General features: G+C 40.8%; 1 protein-coding gene across 11 annotated transcripts in view; it reads left to right on the top strand.

Annotated features, from left to right (window-relative positions):
• The window catches only part of baiap2b (BAR/IMD domain containing adaptor protein 2b), a 75,465-nt gene that overhangs the window by 35,398 nt on the left and 17,257 nt on the right, over positions 1-22,810 (top strand). For all 11 annotated transcript variants that reach the window (XR_010094774.1, XM_063482464.1, XM_063482467.1 and 8 more), the window contains 4 exons: positions 8,755-8,816; positions 9,717-9,788; positions 10,998-11,135; positions 21,896-22,048. Coding sequence is in view for 10 of the 11 variants with exons in the window: in XM_063482464.1 (XP_063338534.1) it covers positions 8,755-8,816; positions 9,717-9,788; positions 10,998-11,135; positions 21,896-22,048 (425 nt within the window). In the remaining variant the exon portion in view is untranslated. The remainder of the gene's footprint in view (positions 1-8,754; positions 8,817-9,716; positions 9,789-10,997; positions 11,136-21,895; positions 22,049-22,810) is intronic.

A 22,810-nucleotide genomic window follows, 5' to 3' on the forward strand; every position in this document is an offset into this window, starting at 1 on the left:
GGGATGCCTGTGAGCAAATTATCGTAGTATATCCACATATTTTATGCTCATTTTGTTCCTATTCATCAAATTAAAATCTATCCCATGTCTTCTCATTGCCGTGGGCTGAGCACTCTGTAGCATAACATCCATCTCATTAAATCAATTTAAGGTTAATTTAGATGGCCAAATTTAAGTTCCAGGAAACAATTACCCTTTGGTTGATTAATTCATTGCAACACATATTAGAGGACTGTGTCGACCTTTAAGGCATATTTCTCCACTTCAGCCAACATACTGTTAAAGGATAGCACGCTTTCACAAATGGGAACAGGGGCTAGATGCAATCAGTGTCTCAATTAGGCAACGGTGGGGAGAATGTAATTCTGACGGGTCAGAAAGACAAAAAAATTCCTTCCTGTGGTTCAATATTCATCAGCAAATTTCACTGTATAATTTTCCCCTCATTTGTCTCTCAAATAATTGGCTAGTGTTGCAGAGGGAAGTGGTTTGAATCGCCTCTCATGCTGCACAGCTGGATGGCGGCAGCAGAAATATGAGCACTCGCTTTTTGAAGCAGAGGTAGAGAAAACAAGATGAAAGCAATAATAACGGCTCGTAAAGAGGGACATGAAAACATCATTTGTGACATTCTAAGGCCATCGCTTAGGGAAATTCTTCCATAATATGCACAACTGGTGTCCCTCCAAATGTGTCTTGCTTGAAATCTCATGCTGCTCAGCTTAAGGGAAAAAAAAGCTGTTGACCCCAGTGTAACCCTCATTTTTCTGATCCAGCAAAGGCAGAATTTCCCCTGAGCTTCAGCTCCAATCTGAATTCAGCCAGCATTCATTCTGCATAGAGGGGAGAAAATGCAGCGGGAGCACTCTTACTTTTTTTTCCCCCCGGCCTTGTCACCTCAACATCTCAGAGCGCAAACCGGGAATGGTTATGACCATGTATAACTTTAAAAATCATTGATTGCAGCATTTTGAACCATTGCTTGACGTGCAAAGTCAAAACGAAAGGATATTACTGGAGTTTACACCCAACTGGAATGATGAGGGACACAGTACAGGATGATAAATCGGTTAGGTTAGTGTTTGCTTTCATGCCGAAGCAAGGACAGTTTTCCTTTTTCTGTGGAGAGTTATAATTTATTTTTCTCCTGAAGGTCTCAGTACATAATGAAGTAAGTACATCCCATCTCATCCCAGGGTGTCTGCTACTGCCCTTTAGATGTCCTTTAGATACTACTGATGTTGCAGAGATGCATTAAGGTATCCTTTGGCACTTTAATGTTCCGGATGCAGCAATTTAGTCTTTCAGTCCTCTTTTAAAACTCTAAAGAGTGCAAAGAGCCGGGTGGTAGGGGACGTGGTCGAGTAATGCTCTACGCTGCACATAAACGATGGACATAGTCACTGAAATTTCAACATTTTGAAGAATTAACTTTAGCATTTTAGCTGCTGCTGGATGTTCAGCCATCATTTTTCTTCCTTTTACCTGGGGACGGGTCATAGGGGCACCAACTTAAGCAGAGAAGTGCAGACTTCCCTCTCTCCAGTCACCTCGTCCAGCTTATTCAGAGGAGCTGAAGGTGCATACTCTCCAGCATGTCCTGGTTCTACACTGAGGCCACCTCCCAGATGGGCATGTCTAGTACACCTCGCCCAGGAGGAATCTTTGTCAGGGGCCCGAACCGCGTCAACTGACTCCTTTTGATGTGGAGGAGTAGCAGCTTTACTCTGATTACTCAGAGTGACTGAACTCCTCACCCTGTCGCTAAGTTAGTTGGAAGCTATCCTTTGGAGAAAGCTCGTTTCCACCGCTTGTATTTGTGATCCCATTCTTTCATTCACTACCCAAAACCCGTGACTACAGATCAAGGCGGGCGAGGCTTAAATGTTTACCTGCCAGCACAGCTGTGCCACCAACTTTTAAGCCTTACCAAAATCCAAACTTATGTGTGATTAAAAAATAATATTTGATATATATTCCAAAATATATACTATATAAATATTTTGGAGCTACCCTCTTGTCGTCATTACCAGTTGTTAAAAAAATGCACAGGTTTGTCAGCCAGGAGACTCCTGTTTGTGTCCTGTTTGGTAGCTTCATGATTTACACTTTGTTTGGCTTTGTTTTCACTTCCTCAATATATCGGACTAAATTAGAAGAGAACCAAAACATGCAGTGTTCCAAAAGGGCTTAAGATACAGTTTTTGTCCACTTTTTTTCCCTAACTGGTGATGCAACCGAAAACCCAAGTGGCTAATCTGTGACTGGGTACCAAACTATCCTTCCTCTGTCCGGACATCACCAGAGCAGAGCTGCCCTGCTAATTTAGCTTCCCTTTGCTGCTCCTGCCTTTGTCCTCATGTCACCCCAGGTGGTGAGGGAGGATGCAGAGAAACAAAAAGAGGAAGAAACAAGAGACATGATGAAGAAAGAGATGCAGAAGAAAGAGCAAGGAAGGCGAGACAGGAAGCGATGTGCTCCCGGCTCGTTAGCAGCTTCCACCCAGTCTCTTGGCAAATCAAAACCAAACTGCCAAGTGAGCACACAGGCCGGAGCGCCAGCACTTTGATCACCTCCACCTGCCGTTCATTAATACAACCCACTACAATTCATCAGCACTTTAAAACAAGCTGTCTTGTCAACAGTGAGCTGGACGTCTTTTTGGGTGCCAGTCAACTGACAAAAAAGAGATCAGCGAGGGATTGTGTAGTGATTAATTTAGCAAATGTCTCTAATGGGATGGTAATGTGGCTTTAATAATGTGTTGGACTATAAAATGTCCTTGAGCTGTCGCATTGTCCTTGATGTGGGTAGTCGTCCAAATGGTGACTTAATGATGCTGATAATAGAGACTCTGATCTGAGGCACCGCGCACGGACACTTTTCATACATGCGAGTTGTTTCGCACAGGAAGCTGTTGTTAGGCTCTTGATGCCTGTCTCCTCCCAGGCTTGTGGGATTTTCTCTTTCTGCGTGTTTATCCATTTCAAAACCGAACATAGTGGCACTTGTCAGCTCATTATTAACTTATTGTCACCAAGCTGTAGCGTGAAGCTGTCAATGAATTCTCATCTGTCATGCCTTTTTAAAGCAATGCCCCATTTAGTGGAAGAAGAGATGTTTGTAGGCTTGAAATCCACATTATACCCTGATTCCCACTGTCGCCTGTGCCTCAGTGTGCTAACTCTATACAAGCACACAAAGCAAATATATCTTCTTTTTCTTTATTTGTACATTTCTCACTGTGAGAAACAATTAGAGGTCAGAAGTAATGATTTAAGATGACAAGAATTGTGTTGACCTGCCAGGGTCTCTGTTGATTTGTCAAAATCCCATCCACCACTCTGTGCCTGTGTCTTAGTAGCAGCTTGCATCTTCTGCCACAGATGATCACTCTTCATTTAGCACCCCATCAGCCACCACGTAATGATTATGTATAGCCAGCCATTCCTATCGATCTCCTGTAGCTCGATCGCGCTTTTAAAAGATTCATTTTTCTTTCCGATAAACTGCAGAAGCGAAGACGTCAAACAGCCCAGATCTAAGATGACATGTTTACACTCACGTCAGTGGGATTTGTGCCCTTGTTGTAATTTATAACATGAAACGCAGTGACAGCTTTTAACATGTCATCTTGGGTTTTTACTGCCGGTGGAGTGCAGGATTATAGCTGGACTACAGACGCACCAAATGTTATGCTGATTAACTGCGAGTACAACAAAAAAACTTGTAATTACTTTGTTGTCAAGTGGATACTTAAAATCTGAATGCTAAATCAAGCATTGTTACTACTTCTGGGGAAATTTGCACATGTTCTCGGGGGTGTTTATATGCACCCTGATGCAGCCGGTGTTTAGCAAAATTAAAGACCCAGAAGAGCACAACAATAATGGTGTCAATCATGCGGCATTGTGGAGGACAAATCTCCCCGCAGCACCTTGTACTCCCTTCACTGCAGCTTTCTGGGGATTAGAGCTGCTTGTTTGCTTTCAGCCTTCTATAATACAGTCCCTGCAGAGATGCACACTACATAAAACACTTTCCTTCATATGGCCATTAACTGTGGCTCACTCCCTCCTTCTCACTCTTTAAAGCCCAGGAGCTGCATGGAAAAGTAGCTGGGGTAATAAAGCCAGATGTTAGTGCTGCCCTTTGGTTGCCCAAATGAATAATGGGCTTGTTCCCACCCTGCAGTCTTAACTGCTCTTACTGTACACATATCCACTGACAGAGTGTGATTTAGCAGTTGAGTCATTGGAGTGTTGAGCGAACTGTGATTGCTGCTTTTTTTCTTTTAAAATCAACTTTACTCCACTTTTGGTTTCTCAGCATTTATGAGTCATTATTTCTCAGCCCATCTATGATGGGTTTAGAGGCTGTTAAGTTGTTGTGTTTTTCTCATGTGTACTGTAAACCTCTGAATCTCACTTAATTGCTTTTGAGCATTAGGTTTTCATTTGTTAGCTAGATGTGTCCTTTTGTGTTAACTTTTCCAAGAACAGCATGAAGGAACAATGTCATCCTAGGAGGAAGACAATGCGACTAACTGTGAGAGTGTGGCCTGCTTGAGTCTTGGTTTGCGAGAACATTTTGCAGACAAAAGGAGCGATTGTGTATTTAATCTTTAATTGATCTGGACCTGCGTGTGCTGAGTGCTGACAACAATGTGCTTTACTCCCCTTTAAGCCTCAGATGTTGTGATCGGCTCTGATTAACAGTAAGCAGCTTACTTCTGCCGGGTAGAAGTCCGATATTTCACAATGCAAGGTGGAGAGATTTTGGATTAGATGGGTGCAATTAAACAAGAACTTCCAGGAATTTGGGGATTTTCCAGGTGATAAAAGCCTGTGGGTCAAAGCCACAGAGCAGCACTGTGAGACCTGTTGGCTCTTTAACAGTTTTTTCCTGCAGTTACTTCTTTATTACAAGTTGGTTTTAATTTTTTGACCCTTGTTCCCATTGGCTGTAATAGTATTGAACTTTGGCAAATGGATCAGGAGATGCCTTTCAAATTTTACTTATTTATAGAAGATCGGTGCAGCCATACTGAGATCTGCTGTTGGCTTTGCACTGTATAGTGTATTGCTGTTTATTATTGTGCTGTTTGACAAATAAAACACCAGAACACCACCGTAACTGAAGGTCTACCTTTCAGTAGAGCATATTTATCAGATAATTTGATAAAAGTGCCAATAAAGGCACTAACAGCACAAATGTAGTTAAGCTGTGTGGTTCAGTTTTTAGTAGCAGGCTGTAAACTTGCTTATTTCTGCTGTAAAGTTGAATATTTAAACGTAACAGTCTGTGGGGATTGACTCACTTTTAGAGCCTGCCTCGAGTGGTCATTAGAGGTATTGCAGTTTTTGGCACATATGCGTTGCTTCATTGTTCAGCTGCTTGTCTCTTACTAAATTGCAGACATTGTGGTGATAGTTATACTCTCATGCCAGCTTGTTATCAGTCAGAACTGCCCTTGGAGGCATAAAAGCTCAAACGAGGATTTATTTATTTTTATATGCTTCAGCAGCTGGTGGCAGGGCGACCTTTCAGTCACCATCTGCTGCTCTAAAGTTTAAAGTGAAGTGAATGTCTCTAAAGTTAAAGTGAGATGCTCTCAGTATGTTGATGTGGAGACTGAACTCTGACCTGCAAGGGGATGAGAATCAGAGAGAGAAGTCTTCCTCCTCAGGGACAATGAAGAACAGCGTAAATTAGCCTGCAGGTACATATTTAAAAACCCAGAAATATGACCAAGGCCAGTTTTTTAAATGTTATTACCAGCTGAGAGGCAGTTTTGTTGGCAGTGAGGGAGGAAGTATGGAAACTAATGTCTGAGGGCTACCTCAGATAGTAAGGGAAAGTAAGCGGGCCTTACTTTCCCTGTGTGATTTAACACACTCATTTCTCTCTATTTGGACATTTTCTGCTAATATATGGTGAGAAATTCTGAATATTTTCTCAGAGGGAAATATAAAGGAAAATGGCCAGAAATTAGAATAATAGAAATAAATTAACAAGGAAGTTGAATCCTCCCCAAGAATCTGATATTTTGTTATATTCTAGAAACAAATGCCCCTTTAATTACCCCCTCTCTTTTCTGCTACCCCCCTCTGGCTGAAATCAACATTGGTGCAATTGTGTGTGATAGAGGTGCTTGAGTTCAGCCCGGTCGCCGTCACTTGTCGATGGCCAGCGGCTGTTTATTAATGGATGGGATGGGAATGTGCGTTGGGTGTCCTCCAAGAATCAAAGGAGAGTTTTGAAAGTACACATCAGTGCATTTATCTGCCTCGCTGGCCCCAACGCCCTATTCGCCGGCAGTCAGACACTTCCACAGCGTTATAGCCTTTTGGTGCATTTTCATAAGGAGATGGGTGGAAGCAGGAGGCTTTAAAGTAAGCTGGTGCATTGGATGAGAAGGGCTGTGGGCTAAACTCCCCTGTGTGGCTTTCTGTTCTGCATGCATGAGTCAGGTTTGCCTCGTGTGTGACATTGGATTTTTGTGAGGTTAAAGGGCAGCCAGGATGACATCTTGCAGAAGTTAAAATCTTGTGCTGAGAAACTGGTGACAGCAAATTTACAAAAGAGGGATTTGCTGCACGGCTCTGATAGCTATTAGCAAAAAAATAGAAACCATTTACTTTGTGTGTTTTATAGAACTAATAAGATTACTTTATTATACTGACAGTGACAGGCAGAAGCTGTTGCAAATGAAGCATAGGAGAAAGTAGGAAAGAATAAAGGCAAGAAAAAAGGCTGATATTACTATGATTAAAGAGAATTTAAGTGACCTCAGCTGCTATACATCTATCTGAAGTACTCAAGTTATTTAGCAGAAGCTTGGATGCAGACTTAAATCCAGTCCCCTTAAGTAAATATAAACTTCTTTTCCTTCCACCTCTGCCCCCACCTCCTCCTGCTCCGACCTTTCCTAAATCCCCTCTATCTCATCTGCATGAACACAGCACTTCCATTAAGCCCATTAATCCTGTCCAGGCAGCCCACTCTCTGTGTCCCCTCTGACTGTCCACTGTCCGGTGTTCACAGGTCTACCAACACACTCGCGTACACCCTTCGCTCAGACTCACTTCAAGTCAGCGCTGCAGCGGCGTACATTATCTAATGTCAGCATGCATTATGCAGGAGGCAGATGAGTGACATTAATATATATTAGTGGGTTCATTTGGAATAAATCGGGTGCTTTATGGTGCCGCTGCAGCTGTAAGATGTACTTTAATTTAGGCTTTTTCATAAAAATACCAAGAGCGGTTTACTTAGTGTCTTATATTATTAATATTATATCCTTATATTGTCTAAGAAAAGGGAAAAACTTCTGTATTTCCAAATATTATGGTAGATGTGCAATAAGAAACTGCAGTACATGTACAGGATGTTCTATGAGATGTGTTTTGTTTTTTTTTTGTTTTTTTTATAGATGGTTAACTATTATTTTCTTAAGGCATGTGAGAATATTAGGTTTCCTTTCATTTATAGATTATATATAATGTTACTAGAACATTACTTTTTAGTATTAAAGTATATTACCTTGTTTGTAGAGCTTCACTGATGCTGGGTTTTTGAGGCAGATACTGAAATTTGAGAATTTACAAAGCATACAAATAGGGATGCACTGATCTGGGCTGATGTTTTAAAAGGTGCTTGGATTCAGATAAAAATATGTTTAAAAAGAAATTTGTAATTTCACAATTTTTTAAAATGTAGCCAATCCAAAATTATTAATGAATGTCAAAATTGCCAGTATATCAGTTTATCCCTATTTACGTGTGTTGATTTCCATATGCTGGACAGTATTTCTTTGACAAACAAGAAGCCGACACGAACATTTAAATAATAAATTTCACGACCAAATTAATACCCCAGTTTTTAGTCAGTCTTAACATCTGCATGAAAAATCCAGTGTCCGAGAGCACGTAGATGGTTTGTAAGTAAGGGCAGGGTCAGACTAACTGCCTGTCTGAGTGTTTTTCTGTGTGAAATCTTGTTGTGTGTCTCATTTTTCCTGGGGTAGTTTGATCTGTCACTGTCTCTTCAGGTCTCTATCCCTCTGTTCTTTGCTCAAACTAGATCTTTTTGCTCCTTTTTTTGTTTTTTGTTTTTTTACAATGCATTGCGTATTCAGAAGAGGCAGCATGTAGGTATCTTAAAACAATGCGCACCTCCCTGGCTGCATGAATCATCCTTTACTTTCTACTTAGTTTTTTGTGTTTTGTTTTGTTCTCTATTTTTAGCTTTGATTTCTTTCTGGGGTCTGCTTTTTGGTGTTTCCCCCTGTTATGTTGTAGTAATACATATGTCTTATTGCAAGGATGAAATACTAAAGATTTTTTCTTTTACCATGCTGTTCCTGTGTGTTTCTTAGCAGTAGTGTTGTAAGCTCTTGGTAAAAGGGAAATCCACATACTTTCAGTAGGTTTCTTGGTTAACGCTCTTATTTTTCATTCATTAGTGCATATTTCTCGAGTGCACTTTTAATTTTTGTCACTGTTTTGAGTTTCGTCTGCTTCGTCGATATCACGAGCTGTCTCATTTTGTCCTTTGCCTTGTCCTCTTCCCTCGACACCGTACACCTGTCTCTCATCTGTTTTGCGCAGCTGCATGGTCTCTCTTTTTGCACGATGTGTGTTGCTCTCACACAGAGTTTGAATGACTTAATATCGCTATCTTTTTTTCCCTCTCTCCCTCCCCTCCCTTCTCTCTTTTTGTTTATTGTCTTTCTTTGTCTTCTCTCTCCAGGGGATGTGCTCTTTCAGATGGCTGAAGTGCACAGACAGATCCAGATCCAGCTTGAGGAGATGGTGAGCATGTGGTGGTGGTGGTGTTGCTAAAATCAGCAGTTCTTAAGCCTTGAGCCAGACGGATTGTGGGCTTGTTGCTTTGGAGTCACACGATATATTTTAACATTTAATACCCAGCAAGACACACTCCCTACTGTACACGAGTAGCTTCTACTGTAATTCCAGTTTCTAATGGCAGCAACTCTCTTTATTTGCTATGGTTTGTTTACTGATACTCTGATATGTAAATTACAGTCATTACAGACTGAAAACATTCTCATTTCACTTCTCCAAAAGGTCTTTATTTGAATCCAGCAAAGAGTAAATTGGCCAATTGTGGCAACATTAGAAGGAAACGCTCAGTCAACAAAAAGAAACAGCGAGGAGCATCCTGTCTTTAATGTTTATGCAAATTGTGTTAAAGGGTATTTTGAAACTGGAATCTTTGATCTTTTGGATAATAGGTGTCAAAGATTCAAGGTAATGATGATATTTTTTTAGTGCAGTGGTACAAGATGCAGATTAGAAACTGAGCAAATATTACATTTTTATGCAAATATTTCATTCGGTGCTGACTCTCAGCAAGTTAAATAGAACTTGGGTTATATGAACATATCCAAAGGAGAGAATGAAGGTCACAGTATATTATGTGCAGAATCCAGTCTATACTGTCCTGTGTTCTCTCAGCTTATACGTGCACACGGGCAGAAAACTTGGTGTACACTGCCAGACACCCTCCTTTATTTGCATTGTAACTGGAAAAGTCTCACACTTCAAGGCATTCCTCTGCACCAACACTAACTCATGAGTGACATTCCTGTTTTAAAAATAATCTGCTGTGGTCGATCATGTGACTGCTTGAGGTTTCAGTGCATTTTGTTGTTTCTTGCATTGTGTTTGAGGCTTTTCTGTGTCTTGCAGTTGAAGTCGTTTCACAACGAGCTGCTCACAGAGCTGGAGAAGAAGGTCGAGCTGGACGCGCGATACCTGAATGTGAGATTCCCTTCTTCACAAGTCACTAAACTGTGCCGCTCTAATGGGCCTTTCAGCCTCTTCTAGCTTATTGTTTTGGTTTAGCTACACTGTTGCTGTTTAGTTCAAACTCATCACTTTGATTCCAACAGCACGCAACAAGTATTTTTCAAAGCTGCAGACTGGTTTAGAAACCACCTGGAGAAACTGGTGGAGACCAAAGCAGCGCTAAAAGAAGACTCTAGCTGATGGACACTAGCTAGCCTTTACTTGATTCAGTCAATTTCATTCATCTCTAAAATGTTGTAGACGTTCATAGACAATGATACCGTTTAGTTACTGCTACCTTGTGCTTTCCTGAAGCATTTCATGGACATTCGTTGGGTAATTCTTCATGTTTCATTTTAAGGAAAAAAAGAATCCCGGCTTAATTGCATGAATTTTATGAAAACCACTTGTGATAAGAATTACTGCTTGAGGAGATTCTGATGGCATAATATTCAGATTCATTATGTAACAGGACACCTGCCCCACCACGAGCTTGAATAAAACATCCTGTTGGACCTCTCATGGGAGTGAATTTATGTGGAATACAGTATGAACCACATTCTCATAAAACCACTGGCTCGGAGACAAAATGCACTCCTTAATTTTCCGCCAGCTTTCATCCAAACCACTGCAGCAAGTTACATAAATCACATCCTATTCTGTCCCGTGAATAGTGAGAAATTCTGCGAAACTGAGTAGTTTTGCACAAAAAGAACAAAATTAAGTGGAGGAATTTATTTGGGGTGATCTGTGTTTGGAATCAGCCCCCAGAGCATTATGTAATACTAAACAAAGAATTTATAAGCACTCTTGGAGGGCTTTGGATGAATGTCACTCAAATATATTTTCAAATGAATGCTTTAATTTGATTTGCATGTTCCTTTAAGTTGTTAGGAACATATGACATAATGCATACTATTGACATGAACACGCTACAGTTGATGTTGTGATACATACATGTGATACACAAAGAAAAGAAAAACATCCGATCAGGAAACAAAATATTGGGAGTGAGGAGGAGAAATAAGAAACCTCCTTCAGTTCTCCTGTCTCAGTGATGCAGAAGCTGACCACTTGTCAAATAAATGTCTGCCTCTGTCAGTGTGAAACATCATCTGCTGATGCTGACACATGCGAGCAGCACTGCTGTGCCCCTGCTGACTTTGTGCTGCCCCCCCCCAGGCTGCACTGAAGAAGTACCAGATGGAGCACAAGAGCAAAGGGGAGAGTTTGGAGAAGTGCCAGGCAGAGCTAAAGAAACTGCGCCGGAAGAGCCAGGGCAGCAAGCACCCGTCCAAATATGGGGACAAGGAGATGCAGGTCAGTGTGTGAGTGTGTGTGTCGGTCACTGTAAATGTGTGCAGCTTCTTCAGTGGATCAATAAAGAAAAAAGCAGATGTCTATGGATCACCAGTATCCGTATGGCTATCTGCAGGACCTCTTTTAAAAAATGCATGGCAGCATGGCTACAAATGCCAGTGCCAAAAAAATGTGATCCGTCTGGCTTCAGGCCAGCATGTGGCGCAGACAACCTGCCAGTCAGCTTCTGGTGAAAATGTCTGTTTCACATAATTCACTCCATCTTTATTTCAGCAGTGTCAAAATTCGAAACGCCAACAGAGACTTTTAGTGAACTCGTGCTGACTTTTCAGTCTACCACACACTCGGCTCCTCCTGGCTCACAGATGCTTTCCCTCCTCCTGATGGGATTTGAGCCTCAGTGCGCCTAGTAATCCGTGACTGCTGCCGGTGCTGATGGGATAGGACGTGCTGAGCTGAATGGGATGTGGCCCCCGACCGTGCATTCGTGCTTCGTGTACCCGGCCTCTGAGGGGAAATGGAGATAGCGAATGTTACCACTCAGACAACAACACACAAATTTTAATTGAGACTGGAGTTTTAATGTAGATCACAAAACAGTATCTCACCAATAGATGCCAACAGACATAGTAATATTTTGTCTACTCCCCAATAGAGTAGACAAAATAAAGCCATGTGGGTTTTAGACCTACCAGATTGATGATTTGGGTAACGAGCATCATCCTGTACATGCTGTTTAAATGTTGGCTCTAAAATGTGTATAAAATATCTTAAGGACCCAAATAAAAAGTCTATGGGAAAAAAGTGATGAAACTCTTAATTATTATACTAATAAATCAAAGAATCTCTGTAGAGATGTTGCACCTAAAGAAAAGATCTGACAAAGCAACAGAAGCAAAACAGATGCTGATGCATAAAAAAGTGCTTATGTCATGCACCAATATAATATGATCATAGCCGTGTTAACCAAAGCTAACATGGCTATGATCGCCGGTGTTGCACCAGTTTAATTTAAAAGAAAAAAACCAAGCATTATGATAAAAGGAGCTTGGCTACATCTATTTTGTAACTGTTCAATGCACTCCCACAACTTTTAATAATTTATCTGTGTCATTAGTTGCTGCACTTATCGGCGTTGCATAATATTTGTTGACAGTATCTAGGCCAGGTGAATGGGTTGAGTGAGGCATATTTCTCTCGTGTCCCGGTAACTGCTTGAGCGGAGGCGTGATTAGACGGTGCAAGTCTCTGCGCTCTCATCTGTAGGTGTTGCGGTGACACATGGTGGGCGTGCCCTCTTATACAACCTGCACAGGAGATGCTGCTGTTAGCTGCTGTGATTTGAGAGGCTGATAGAGAGTGAGGATGCAAAAGGAAGGAAGATGATATCCTTTTATGTTCTTATGCTTCTTAGTTGACGTTTGCACACGTATGCAGCCTTATATAGGCTAGCCTTTATTGGCTTCAGTCCGGAAATCGCTTTTATTACAGCTGCAGCGTCATAAAGTCAGTTTTAGGCAGATTTTGCTATCTCCACAGCTGGCTGTGTGCTTACTCAAATGTCACACACACTTGTTTCTGTTTGTATATTTTGGTGTTAGCAATATGCTGAATGTATGATTGATGGACCTCTGAAGCTTATATGTGTTGTCAGCACTTATGATATCAAATTAAACTCACAGTGGAAAGGGGAATATGGGGCTTCATCTGCTGACAGCCTGTCAAGCACAAAACAAGTACTTACCTGCAGCTGCACTGGGTAAAAACAGAGGTTCACACGTCTCTTTAGAAGTAATTTCTCTGTCACATCAGCTATTGCTGTTCGAACAGAGCACTGGTCCAAAGTATGTATTGTCCCCAGCGCTCCTGTAAAAGTTCCCTTCCCCTGAAATGTATTATGGTCATTGTTAGCTGACTTGATACTATTTAGAGATCAGTTCTGGTCCAACTTACACAACTTGTGATGCAGGAAAAAATTTACGGAAAGAGAGGTCATCATATATCATAAAGTCATGCACAATGTGGTTTTAACTTATCGTTATACTGCAAAGAAAACAGGGATCAGAGGTTAAAAAGCTAATTGTGCAGCACATAAAGGCTGAAGAAGTCACCCTGTGCTGCTCTGTGGGAGCAGCAGGGGAGGTAATTATTGTGTAATTGTTAGTGTTGCTGCAGTGGATGGCTGCTGGAGCATGAAGGGGGCGGCCAAGTCGGTCGTTCCAAAAATCGATAGGGGGGGGGGGGTTCAGCTGCAGCATGAGGAACACCAGCACAGGGACATTCAGGCCCAAAGTCTGTCATTCCCTCTGGGCCTTAATGTATTATTGGGTGTGAAAGCTCCGGTCTCAGCTGAGATGACTCTCCTTTCCTGCCGCGCATGCTGTTTCATCTAAAGCCATGCTAATTTTAATTACAGACACCAGCCTTTTCAACAGGGTTATAGTCAAATTCCTATGAAGTTTCAGGAAAACGGGAAGCAGATTTTTTTTTTTTTTTAAACACATGCCTCTACTCAGCAGGAGCTCAAAGTTTTTCACGTGCTTTAGTAACTAGCAATTCAGGCTGTCTGAGTTAACGATGCTTGAACTGGTCTAGTCTGTGGTGCTGCTTTGTTCATGCAGTATTCATGGTGTTGATCTCTTGGCAAATTAACTTTCCCACGAGAACAGCCACGTTTTCACCTTTTGAGTATGCTAGCATGTACTGTGGACCTCCTGACTAGCCTTAGCACAGTCAGAGGGCAACAGCATGTTTAAAAAGCCAGATTCTTGTTGTACATCATAAGGGCTCTCATGGGAATCAGGTCTTGGCAGGAACAAGTGACACCAGGCAAAGGTGAAACACAGATCTGCCTTTTTCAAGATGTAGCATGGCATACAGCATGGATCTGGGTGTTTTCTGGCAGCAGCAAGCTTGAAAGTTTGCTTACTTCCTTCCATGAAATGAGGCCATCACTACAGCATCCTCCACTGTCTAACTTTTAATTAAATGATGGCACAGCTCACTGGTGCCTTCTAGAGCAGCGAGGAAGAGAAAACACAGATTAAAGTAACTGCTGCTCGTTCCTCCAGCTCAAGACTGATGTTAATATTAAAGCGGGCAGTTCTCAGGGGCAGCAAAACTCAGAGCTTCTCTTTAAGCACAGCACACAGTCTGATGTGTTTGTTATTTGGACTCGGATTAGAGGGAAAGGTAAGTTGTGGCTTTAGGTTATGCTCATTAGAACAGTTTTATTCATCCTCCAGTTTAACATTTTCATGTTTCAATGGAAAGAATGCCGAAATATCAACATCAGCACTTCACATTATGATTAATGCTGCAAGAGTTACAAGGTCAGTACATTTGCAGAATCCCAGGATGATAAGAAGAGAAATAAAATGTTTTTTAAAAAAGCTGAATAGAATTAAAAAAACCCATTTTCTTCTCCTGTGATATTCATGAACTCTAAACTCAGGAAAACACTGAATATAAAACAACATAACAGAATAATCTTCAGTAATTTAGCAATATTTGTATCATCATCCTGTCAAATATGAGCGTTAGTGAGTTTAGATTATTGTAAATAAATATACTCTGTGCTTTTTATGCTAGTGTTTACAAAACAAGACTGACATGACGTTTTACCACTTTTAGAGACAGTACTAGTAAGTAATAAAGAGTATTTGATGAATTTGCATTATCATTAGCCTTAATCGAGTCGCACTGGCACTTGAATGAAGTCTCGCCGGTGGCCTCTCGTCAGCGCAGAGCCATTTCCCTTGATACGCTTGTTCGACTCACTGCCGTCTCCTAAATCATTGATGTCCTACTGAGAAAAATACACCAGCACGCTTTTCCACACTTTTCTGAAGAAAGTCTCATCTTTCTGAGATCTCTTCTGTTCGGGGCCAACTCTGAAACTTCCCACACTGATTGATTGTAGAGACTTCAGCTCGTCCATTTTATGTGCAGCTTACAGAAACTGTGAGATGACCAAGCTTAGGACACGGATCCTTCGTGTGTTTCATAAAGGGACAGAACATATCTGCAGACATTTGTTTAATGAATATTTCTGCATATTGAGCAACGATGTCACAGATATTCACGTTAATCAGCAGTAACACCAATCAAAACTACAATCTCATCATGAGAGGAATGCGAGGCTGATGAGGGGTAAGTGAGAACTGTGCATAGTTAAAACCTTTTTCTTTGTTTCTGTGTGTGTTTGTTTTTTTTATGGGCGTCTTGCTGAAGATAAGAGGAAGTCAGCTCGTAGCCAGCTTGGCTGTGATTAATGATCTCCCTCTGTCGCTTGTGTGCTCTTGTTCTTCACGTGTAAACACACTTAGCTGGCTCCATCAGACACATTTCTGCGTTACATAACCAGGCTCGCTTTCAGTTGATAAGTCGCTTTAATGGAAATGTTACGAATGGAAAGAGATGCGGTTGTTTCTACATTTATGTGCCGACGCTTTTTTGTTGTGATCATTTCAGATGCAAAGAATAGAATCACACTCTTTGCTCACATTACAATACTGATTTATGTAATGTTTGATCAGCTGTAAAACATTCCACCAAATATAGCATGAAATACAAATAGGTTCTATACTGTAAATGTAATTATAGTTTAATAACCCTAAACCCTGCTTGTTAGATATCCTAAGCTACTTTCTGATATCCGAGTTCAAGACTATCCTGCTAAACTGTATATAAACGATGGGCATAGCAACCACAATGTCACCCATTCTGTTTCCAGCTATAAATTTACACCTGCTGACTTCGAGGGAATTATATTTGGATGATTTCTAACTTTAAAAAAATCAAAAACATTGCTTGTGGCTAGGTCCATCTTTTATGTACCGTCTATAGGATCAACTCCCCTTTGGGGATTTTATTATTGTTATTATTATTATGTTGTTGTTGTTAGAACTCTGCCACATGTATCTGATAACCAGGTTTTATTTGAAACACATATGCCGTAGGCCTTCTGCTCATGAAGATGGGACCTTACTATTTGGGTTTCTTATGACTAGGATCAGTGCTGAGACTTCAAAATCCATTTCATCTTATTTTTATAGCTGGCAGGCTCCTCTGGAGGGAGCTAACACAATAGCCTGTTATTACTTTCGCCCTTTTGGCAGTTTGCATTTACCTTCCTCTCAGTGAGACACAGAAAGCTTTAGCTGTAAGAGCTGGATGTGGAGGTATCCTTTGACCTCTCCATGTAATGAATGAATTTACCTACAGCCGTACACTGCTTAACATCCCTCTGCGCAGTTCGGTGTCATTTTGAAGAAAACACTGCAAACGGTACCGATAAGCTTTTTGAATGGCCGTTTCCACCACAGACAGACATGTTTCATACTCAGCAGAGTTTTTGCACCAGCGATTTAGACCATCTTTAATGTGAAAACTCGGTGATTACTTGGACACCATCTCCCTCCATGCACAGGCCTTAAATGCTGATCGGGCTCACTGTCAGCAGAAACCAGAAGCAGTGTTTGGCCAGATTTATATTTGTGTAAAGGGGGAGCTTTTGGGTGAAGAGTGGCTGATTGGCAGTAACATGAAAAGCAAGTAGGAATCTAATTAGGGCTCCATATCTGAGGGTGATCAGGCTTAATGTACTGAAGCTGCATGAATAATGGAGAAGGAGCTGTGGCGAATAAATGCACTTGAATGTACAGTATATCAATTATCCAGGGATGCTTTTATAAACATTTGCATCCTATATTCCATATACGTTCCTTTCTCATGCATATGCAATGGCAGCATAAGGATAATGTAAGATATAACAGAATTCATGATCTGAGAGATTACATTGACATACTCCTTGTTTATTCAGGGTTTTGGTCTTTTCGAGGAGGTTAAAGTTTTATTTTGATTCTTCTACTGTAGCTACACTTGATTTTTCTACTTGTCATTGTTTCGGCCTACTTAAATGTAATTATTATTACATTATGCAATATTATGATGATGATGACGTAATTAAACCAAAAAGCTGCTGTTGCCAAATATTTTCCCCCTTCCTTATACAGTCTCTTTAGATAGATCAACCATGTGTAAGTACAGTATGGCTTTTTAAACTAGGTTTTAATACACGACCCCGTTATAACACAGTACATCTGCAGTAAATCCTAAATAGAATAAAGAAAACCTTGCACACACAGAACTGCTGCTTATGTAAAAGCTAGCCACATATTTTTTCCCCCATGTTCAGGAATCAAGACTGGATCTTTGTTTCAGCTCTAAGTGCAGTTAGTTACTGACAGACAGAGAGAAAACTGATTATTGTTAACTATCAAATAATGAGCCCAAATGTTCTTCGCTCTCCCTATTTTATAAAAAAAATTAAATATCTTTGTGTTTGAAGCACACACAAACAAACAAATCATGGATGAAAAAAGGTAGCTGCAGGTGTAGTAAAAGTACAAGAAGAAGAAGTGGGATTCACAGTATGGAAATATTTAAGTGAGTTATCCCCGGAAACACATTTTTCAGGGACTACAGTTTAGTCCAAGCTTGCGGCCCTATATGTCTACATACTGTGAGTAAAGGATCTTAGAGGAGGAAGGCTTTAGGCTTGAGATAGAGGAGACCGGTTTGGCAGCTTCTGCTATTTAAATGTCTCCTTTTACGGTTTTCGGTTTCCTTTTGAGTTCACATGGCATTCTAGGAAGATGACATAATCACGAGGAATTTAGTAAATAAACAAGTGACCTCCTCGGTAAACCGCAGATTTATTTCCTGTAACTCTTAAAGAGTAAAATTCTCAGGAAATCAGGCAGAGAGCTGACGGAGGGGAGAACCGCTCCATCAGTCACTTCCCGGTGATTGACTGCACCCTTTTGGCCGCTCTAACCTCGCGACGGTCGGAATGCGATACCTGCAAGCGGCTCCACCTCCACTGTTTATATGACTCATGAATGGCCTTCATCTTCCTCTGCTGCTGCCACTTTTTTGTCACCATTTAATATTCCAGTGTGGGTGATTGGTGCATGTTCAGCCTTTGTTCGCCCACATAAACAACTTTGTTTAGTTCTAAGAGATTGTTCTTTTCTGCTAAATAACCAGATTCAGCCACATGAATGTCTTTATTTTGTAGCACTGAGTTTTACCACCTGCCTATGAGGGGTGCACAGAGCACATTATTCACCCCATCACAGAGACTGGGTGGTGAAAGAGGCTCATAATTAATGGGTATATGTTTCACTTTTGAAAAAAAGGATGATTTTAGCATGAGCAGTCATGCTTTATGTCTTTGGTTAAACTACAGATACTTGTAGACAGTATCTTACATAGTATCCAGTTTTTAACAAAAGAGTTGCTTAATTTTTGTCAACTTTTAATCCACAGTGAATCATCTCTCTTCATTTCATCCTGTCACACAAACCCTCGACATGTCTTCCTTCATTACATCCGTGAGTCTTCTCTGAGGTCTTCCTCTTTTCCTTCTGTAACACCTTTTGTCCAGTATATCCACCCTCCCTCCTCTGCAAATGCCCAGACCATCTCAGCCATCCCTCTCTAACTTTGTCTCCAAAGTAACGGATGCTCTTTTACTAATATTTTGTTTTAATTTTAATCTGAAATTGGTGATAATTAACATAAAACTTAGACGTAGAAGAAAAAACAAAAAGGTGGCTGAACTTTGATTAAAATGCAAAAGAAAACCGGGCTTGTGTCTCTTCGTGTGGTAGGATTTAAACCCCCAACCAGAATTTAAATAGTTCAGATGTCCGAAATCTTTGTAATGTCAACTATCAAATATGTCACAGGAATAGATTATATGCATATTTTTCATGACTGCACTCAACCTTGTCTCCGGCACAAATGGGGCTCTGTGCTTCCAACTGTAATCACTTTGTAGTGAAGAGTGAAAGGATGAGATTAATTGCTGGTTGTCTGCAGCTGTTGCCACATCTTACCTGTCAGTCGGGGTCTATTAGATTCATTAAACACCAACACCAGCACAGACAGCCGATCGCTGTGAATGTGTCTTCTTCCTGAAGACCAGTGACCGTCTGTATGAAGACACAGGTTCAGTAAGGAGTGGAGATGACATAGATCAAATAATCGTACCATATTCTTATTTATTCCTACTTTTATTACAGTCATAATCTCGACAGATTTTTAAAGCACTCGCAGTGATAAAGTGTGTAAATGACCCCCAGTGAAGGATTATCGTAAAGCTAACGAGCATATGTAGTTAAGGTTCGGCACAGTATTACACTGTCATAAACACTGCATGGTTATGAGAGTGTTATTGGTTAAAAAGCAGGAAAAAGAAATATTTCTAGAGTTAGTCAGTTCCATAGAGAATTACAAGCCTAAACAATTAAATGCATGATGAACAACTCTCTGCAAAACCCCTCACTTAACTCCTAAATGTAACATCAGTAGCTAGAAAATCCCCCACTTCTTATTTCACAGTAATGTCTTCACGGCCAATTTTCTCAATAAGGACGACCGGAAGTGAAAGCCTTCCTGTGTTAATGTTGATCTCTGTGCATTAGATTGCGTGATAGTGTTATTTTGGTGCCTGCACATTTATTTCCACAGATGATTTTTTAATTAAATCTCTCGGCCGGCAGAGCGCTATGGCTACATTTTAATTGGAGCACTTACTATTTAAAGGATGAGCAAAAGCTTTACATGAACACAAGCTTACTGTGACGATATTGTTCAGTTTTGCTTTTAAAATGTACATTTTCTTTAATAAGTTCAGCGAATTCTTATTTCTATTCAATTATATACAGAAAAAGTGTCCTGAAGAAGCTTTTTTAAAGACTCTACAGAGTCAGAAAACAGTCAGCTTTCCCCTTTGTCACGAGGTTGTTGCCACAGAGACTAGCTCCACATGAGTTTTACACCAGACGCTCTTCCTGACACAACCCCAAAAGGGATTTTTGGCACAGATAAAACAAAAATGAATATCATGTCAATAAAATACATTTACAGTGTGTAAAATCAGTTTAACTGGAGTGAACCAGTTTAAAGAGCTGTGAAAACGCAAACTGTGGACAAAAGTATTCAAGGGTCAGGTAATGACGTGAATTAATAGTACCTAAATTGGGCTCAGGTTTCTGTGGGAACTCCCAAGGTTACGTGAGCTTATAGCTGCACAACTAAGGGATGGTTTAGGGTGACCTGATCCAGCCCTAATTATAAGATTTATCCAGAAGGAAAGTTTTGAGGCTAATCTAGAGAAGAGGGTGTTTGTTTGGTGATCCCAAACCGGTTCCACAGGAGACGGGTCTGAGCTGAAGGCTCCGCCTCCCATTCTACTGTTAGAAACTCCAAGAACCCCAAACCAGCCCGCAGTCTGAGAGCAAAGTGCTCTGTTGGGATAATATAGCACTATGAGGTCTTTAAGATATACTGAAGCCTGATCATTTAAGGCCTTGCATGTGAGCAGAAGGCTTTTAAATTAAATTCTGAATTTAATAGAAAGCCAATAAAGTACTGGCTGGTACTCTCGCTACAGCGTTCCAGATCAACTGAAGGCTTTCCGGGGAGCTTTTAGGGCAACCTGATAACAAAGAATTCAAGCAGTCCAGAGTAAATTTCAGTATTGCATAAAATACCTCAGATGATTTCTTTTTATACATTCAGTTTCCCATGTTGTAGGTAAGTGTGATGTTGATGGTGAGGCAGGAATATTTTCTAAAGAACACATGATTATGCTTCATTAAAGGACTAATTAGTACATCTGGTGCTGCTTAATGTGTGATGGTGGTTAGGTGTTAGGTAATTTAAGTGCTGCTTAAAAGTCACCTCTCTTGTCTTTATTTTCTTTTTTTTAAAAGCTCTAGTCTGCCATCCACAGCACTGGTGCTAGTTCAAACAGCCAGTTGCACATGACAGTGCGTAGGCTTCTAAGTTTCCCTGCAAACCACCGAGCCGCGGTCATTAACGCCTCATCCAGGAGCTCCTTGCTGTCTGGCACTCGGAGAATGTTGTTTCACATTATGTGACACCGTGGGAATCTGAATGTTTTCAGTTACGTAAGCGAGCCTGCGATAAAGTTTGGGTTCATTCTACTTTTGCCTTTGTGAGCCTCAAGGTGATTGTGGATGTGGACGAGTGGCTCCACTTGTTTGGTGGAGAGGAGCCATTCTGCACCCTTACGCAGTACAAGCACTAAATGGACTCAGTGGGCTGAGCTGGTGAAGGAGGTTGAATGAGTTTAAAAGCTCGATATAGCTCGGAAAGAGCGGATTTCAACTAATCTGCGGGAAATTTAGAGCACCAGTCACTGTGATCACATAATAGATGTGTGATCAGACAGCCTGAGGGGCCTGACTTCTTTCTGTCTAATTCACGGTTTTCAGGTCTGATGTGCTGTGACATTTTCGATTTAATTTTCAAGGCGGCACACGAAAGCCCAATTTGTCTGCTTTTTATATGTCACGATTGTGATGTATGATGCCTGAGCTATTGAAATTCTGTCCATTATCTGAAGTCATTTAAAGCTTTGATTGTTAAACGGTTGATTCACCCACTTTACATAACAGTTTTTGGGGGGGGGTTGAGAATAATCAAGACACCGCATCCCTGAACTTCTGTAAAAATACATTTCTGGAAAGAGATTTTGTTCTTAAAAACTTACTCCAGAGTGTATCAGCTCAACCCTTTTGGTTTATTAATCACCACAGTAGATGTTGCGCATTTCCAGTCCAGTTTATGGCGTCCTACTTTTTCCTTGAAACTTGTATTATCAGTCTGGATTAAGATTTTCCTCCATGTTTTTGTTTCATGTACTTTCTTTTTGCTCCTAGTATGTGGAGGCCATCAGTAATAAGCAGAGTGAGTTGGATAACTACATCGCTGAGGGCTACAAGAACGCTCTGTCTGAGGAGAGGAGGAGGTACTGCTTCCTGGTGGACCGTCAGTGTGCTGTGGCCAAAAACAGCAGCGTCTACCACAACAAGGTGAGAAGATATTTGATATGTGCAACTGCTGTTGCTCCTACGACACCATCATTTATGTTGTTCCAAAACCTTAAAAAACAAGAACTTTTATAGGTTTTAAAAGTTTTAGTTTTTTTTAGTTATCTTTGTTTTTACAGTCACAAGGCTGTGACATCACAACAACATGATTGGTCTTCTCATTGATTGTTGGTCGTGGTAGGACCACATCCATAGCTCACTGGTAACTGAGGCATTTCCCAATAAGGGTAGAAAGCTAAAATGCTGTTTTAGGACTTCCAGTTGTGTAACAGGTTTGTGTTATTGTAGGGTCTTTAACTTCCAATGTAAATCGCCTTGAGGCAACCGTTGATGTGATTTGGCGCTACAGTATATAAATAAAAATAAATAAAATTGAGTTTTGGGGCTTTATCAGCTTCATATTTATATTCCTGGAAACAAATGAAATAGTTTTGCATGACGCGTAGATCAAAATAATCATTACTTATCTCATAGTGAGTCTTTACGCAGCCCCTCAGTTTATCTTCATCGTCTTAAAAAAGATGTTTACCTTTAAGTTGTTACAACTTTAGGACCACCCAGCCCACCCACAGCTGTGTTTCTGAGATCACCAAGAAATTGGAAAAAAAAGGCCAAAACTGAGCTTCAACCTTATTGTTTGGCTTCAGATCCTCGGTGAAAGTATGAATGTATGTTCCCACTTGTTTGGTGGAGAGGAGCCATTCTGCACCCTTACGCAGTACAAGCACTAAAGCACTAAAATCC

The sequence above is a fragment of the Pelmatolapia mariae genome, linkage group LG8 (genome assembly GCF_036321145.2).
Source record: "Pelmatolapia mariae isolate MD_Pm_ZW linkage group LG8, Pm_UMD_F_2, whole genome shotgun sequence".
Taxonomy (NCBI): domain Eukaryota; kingdom Metazoa; phylum Chordata; class Actinopteri; order Cichliformes; family Cichlidae; genus Pelmatolapia; species Pelmatolapia mariae.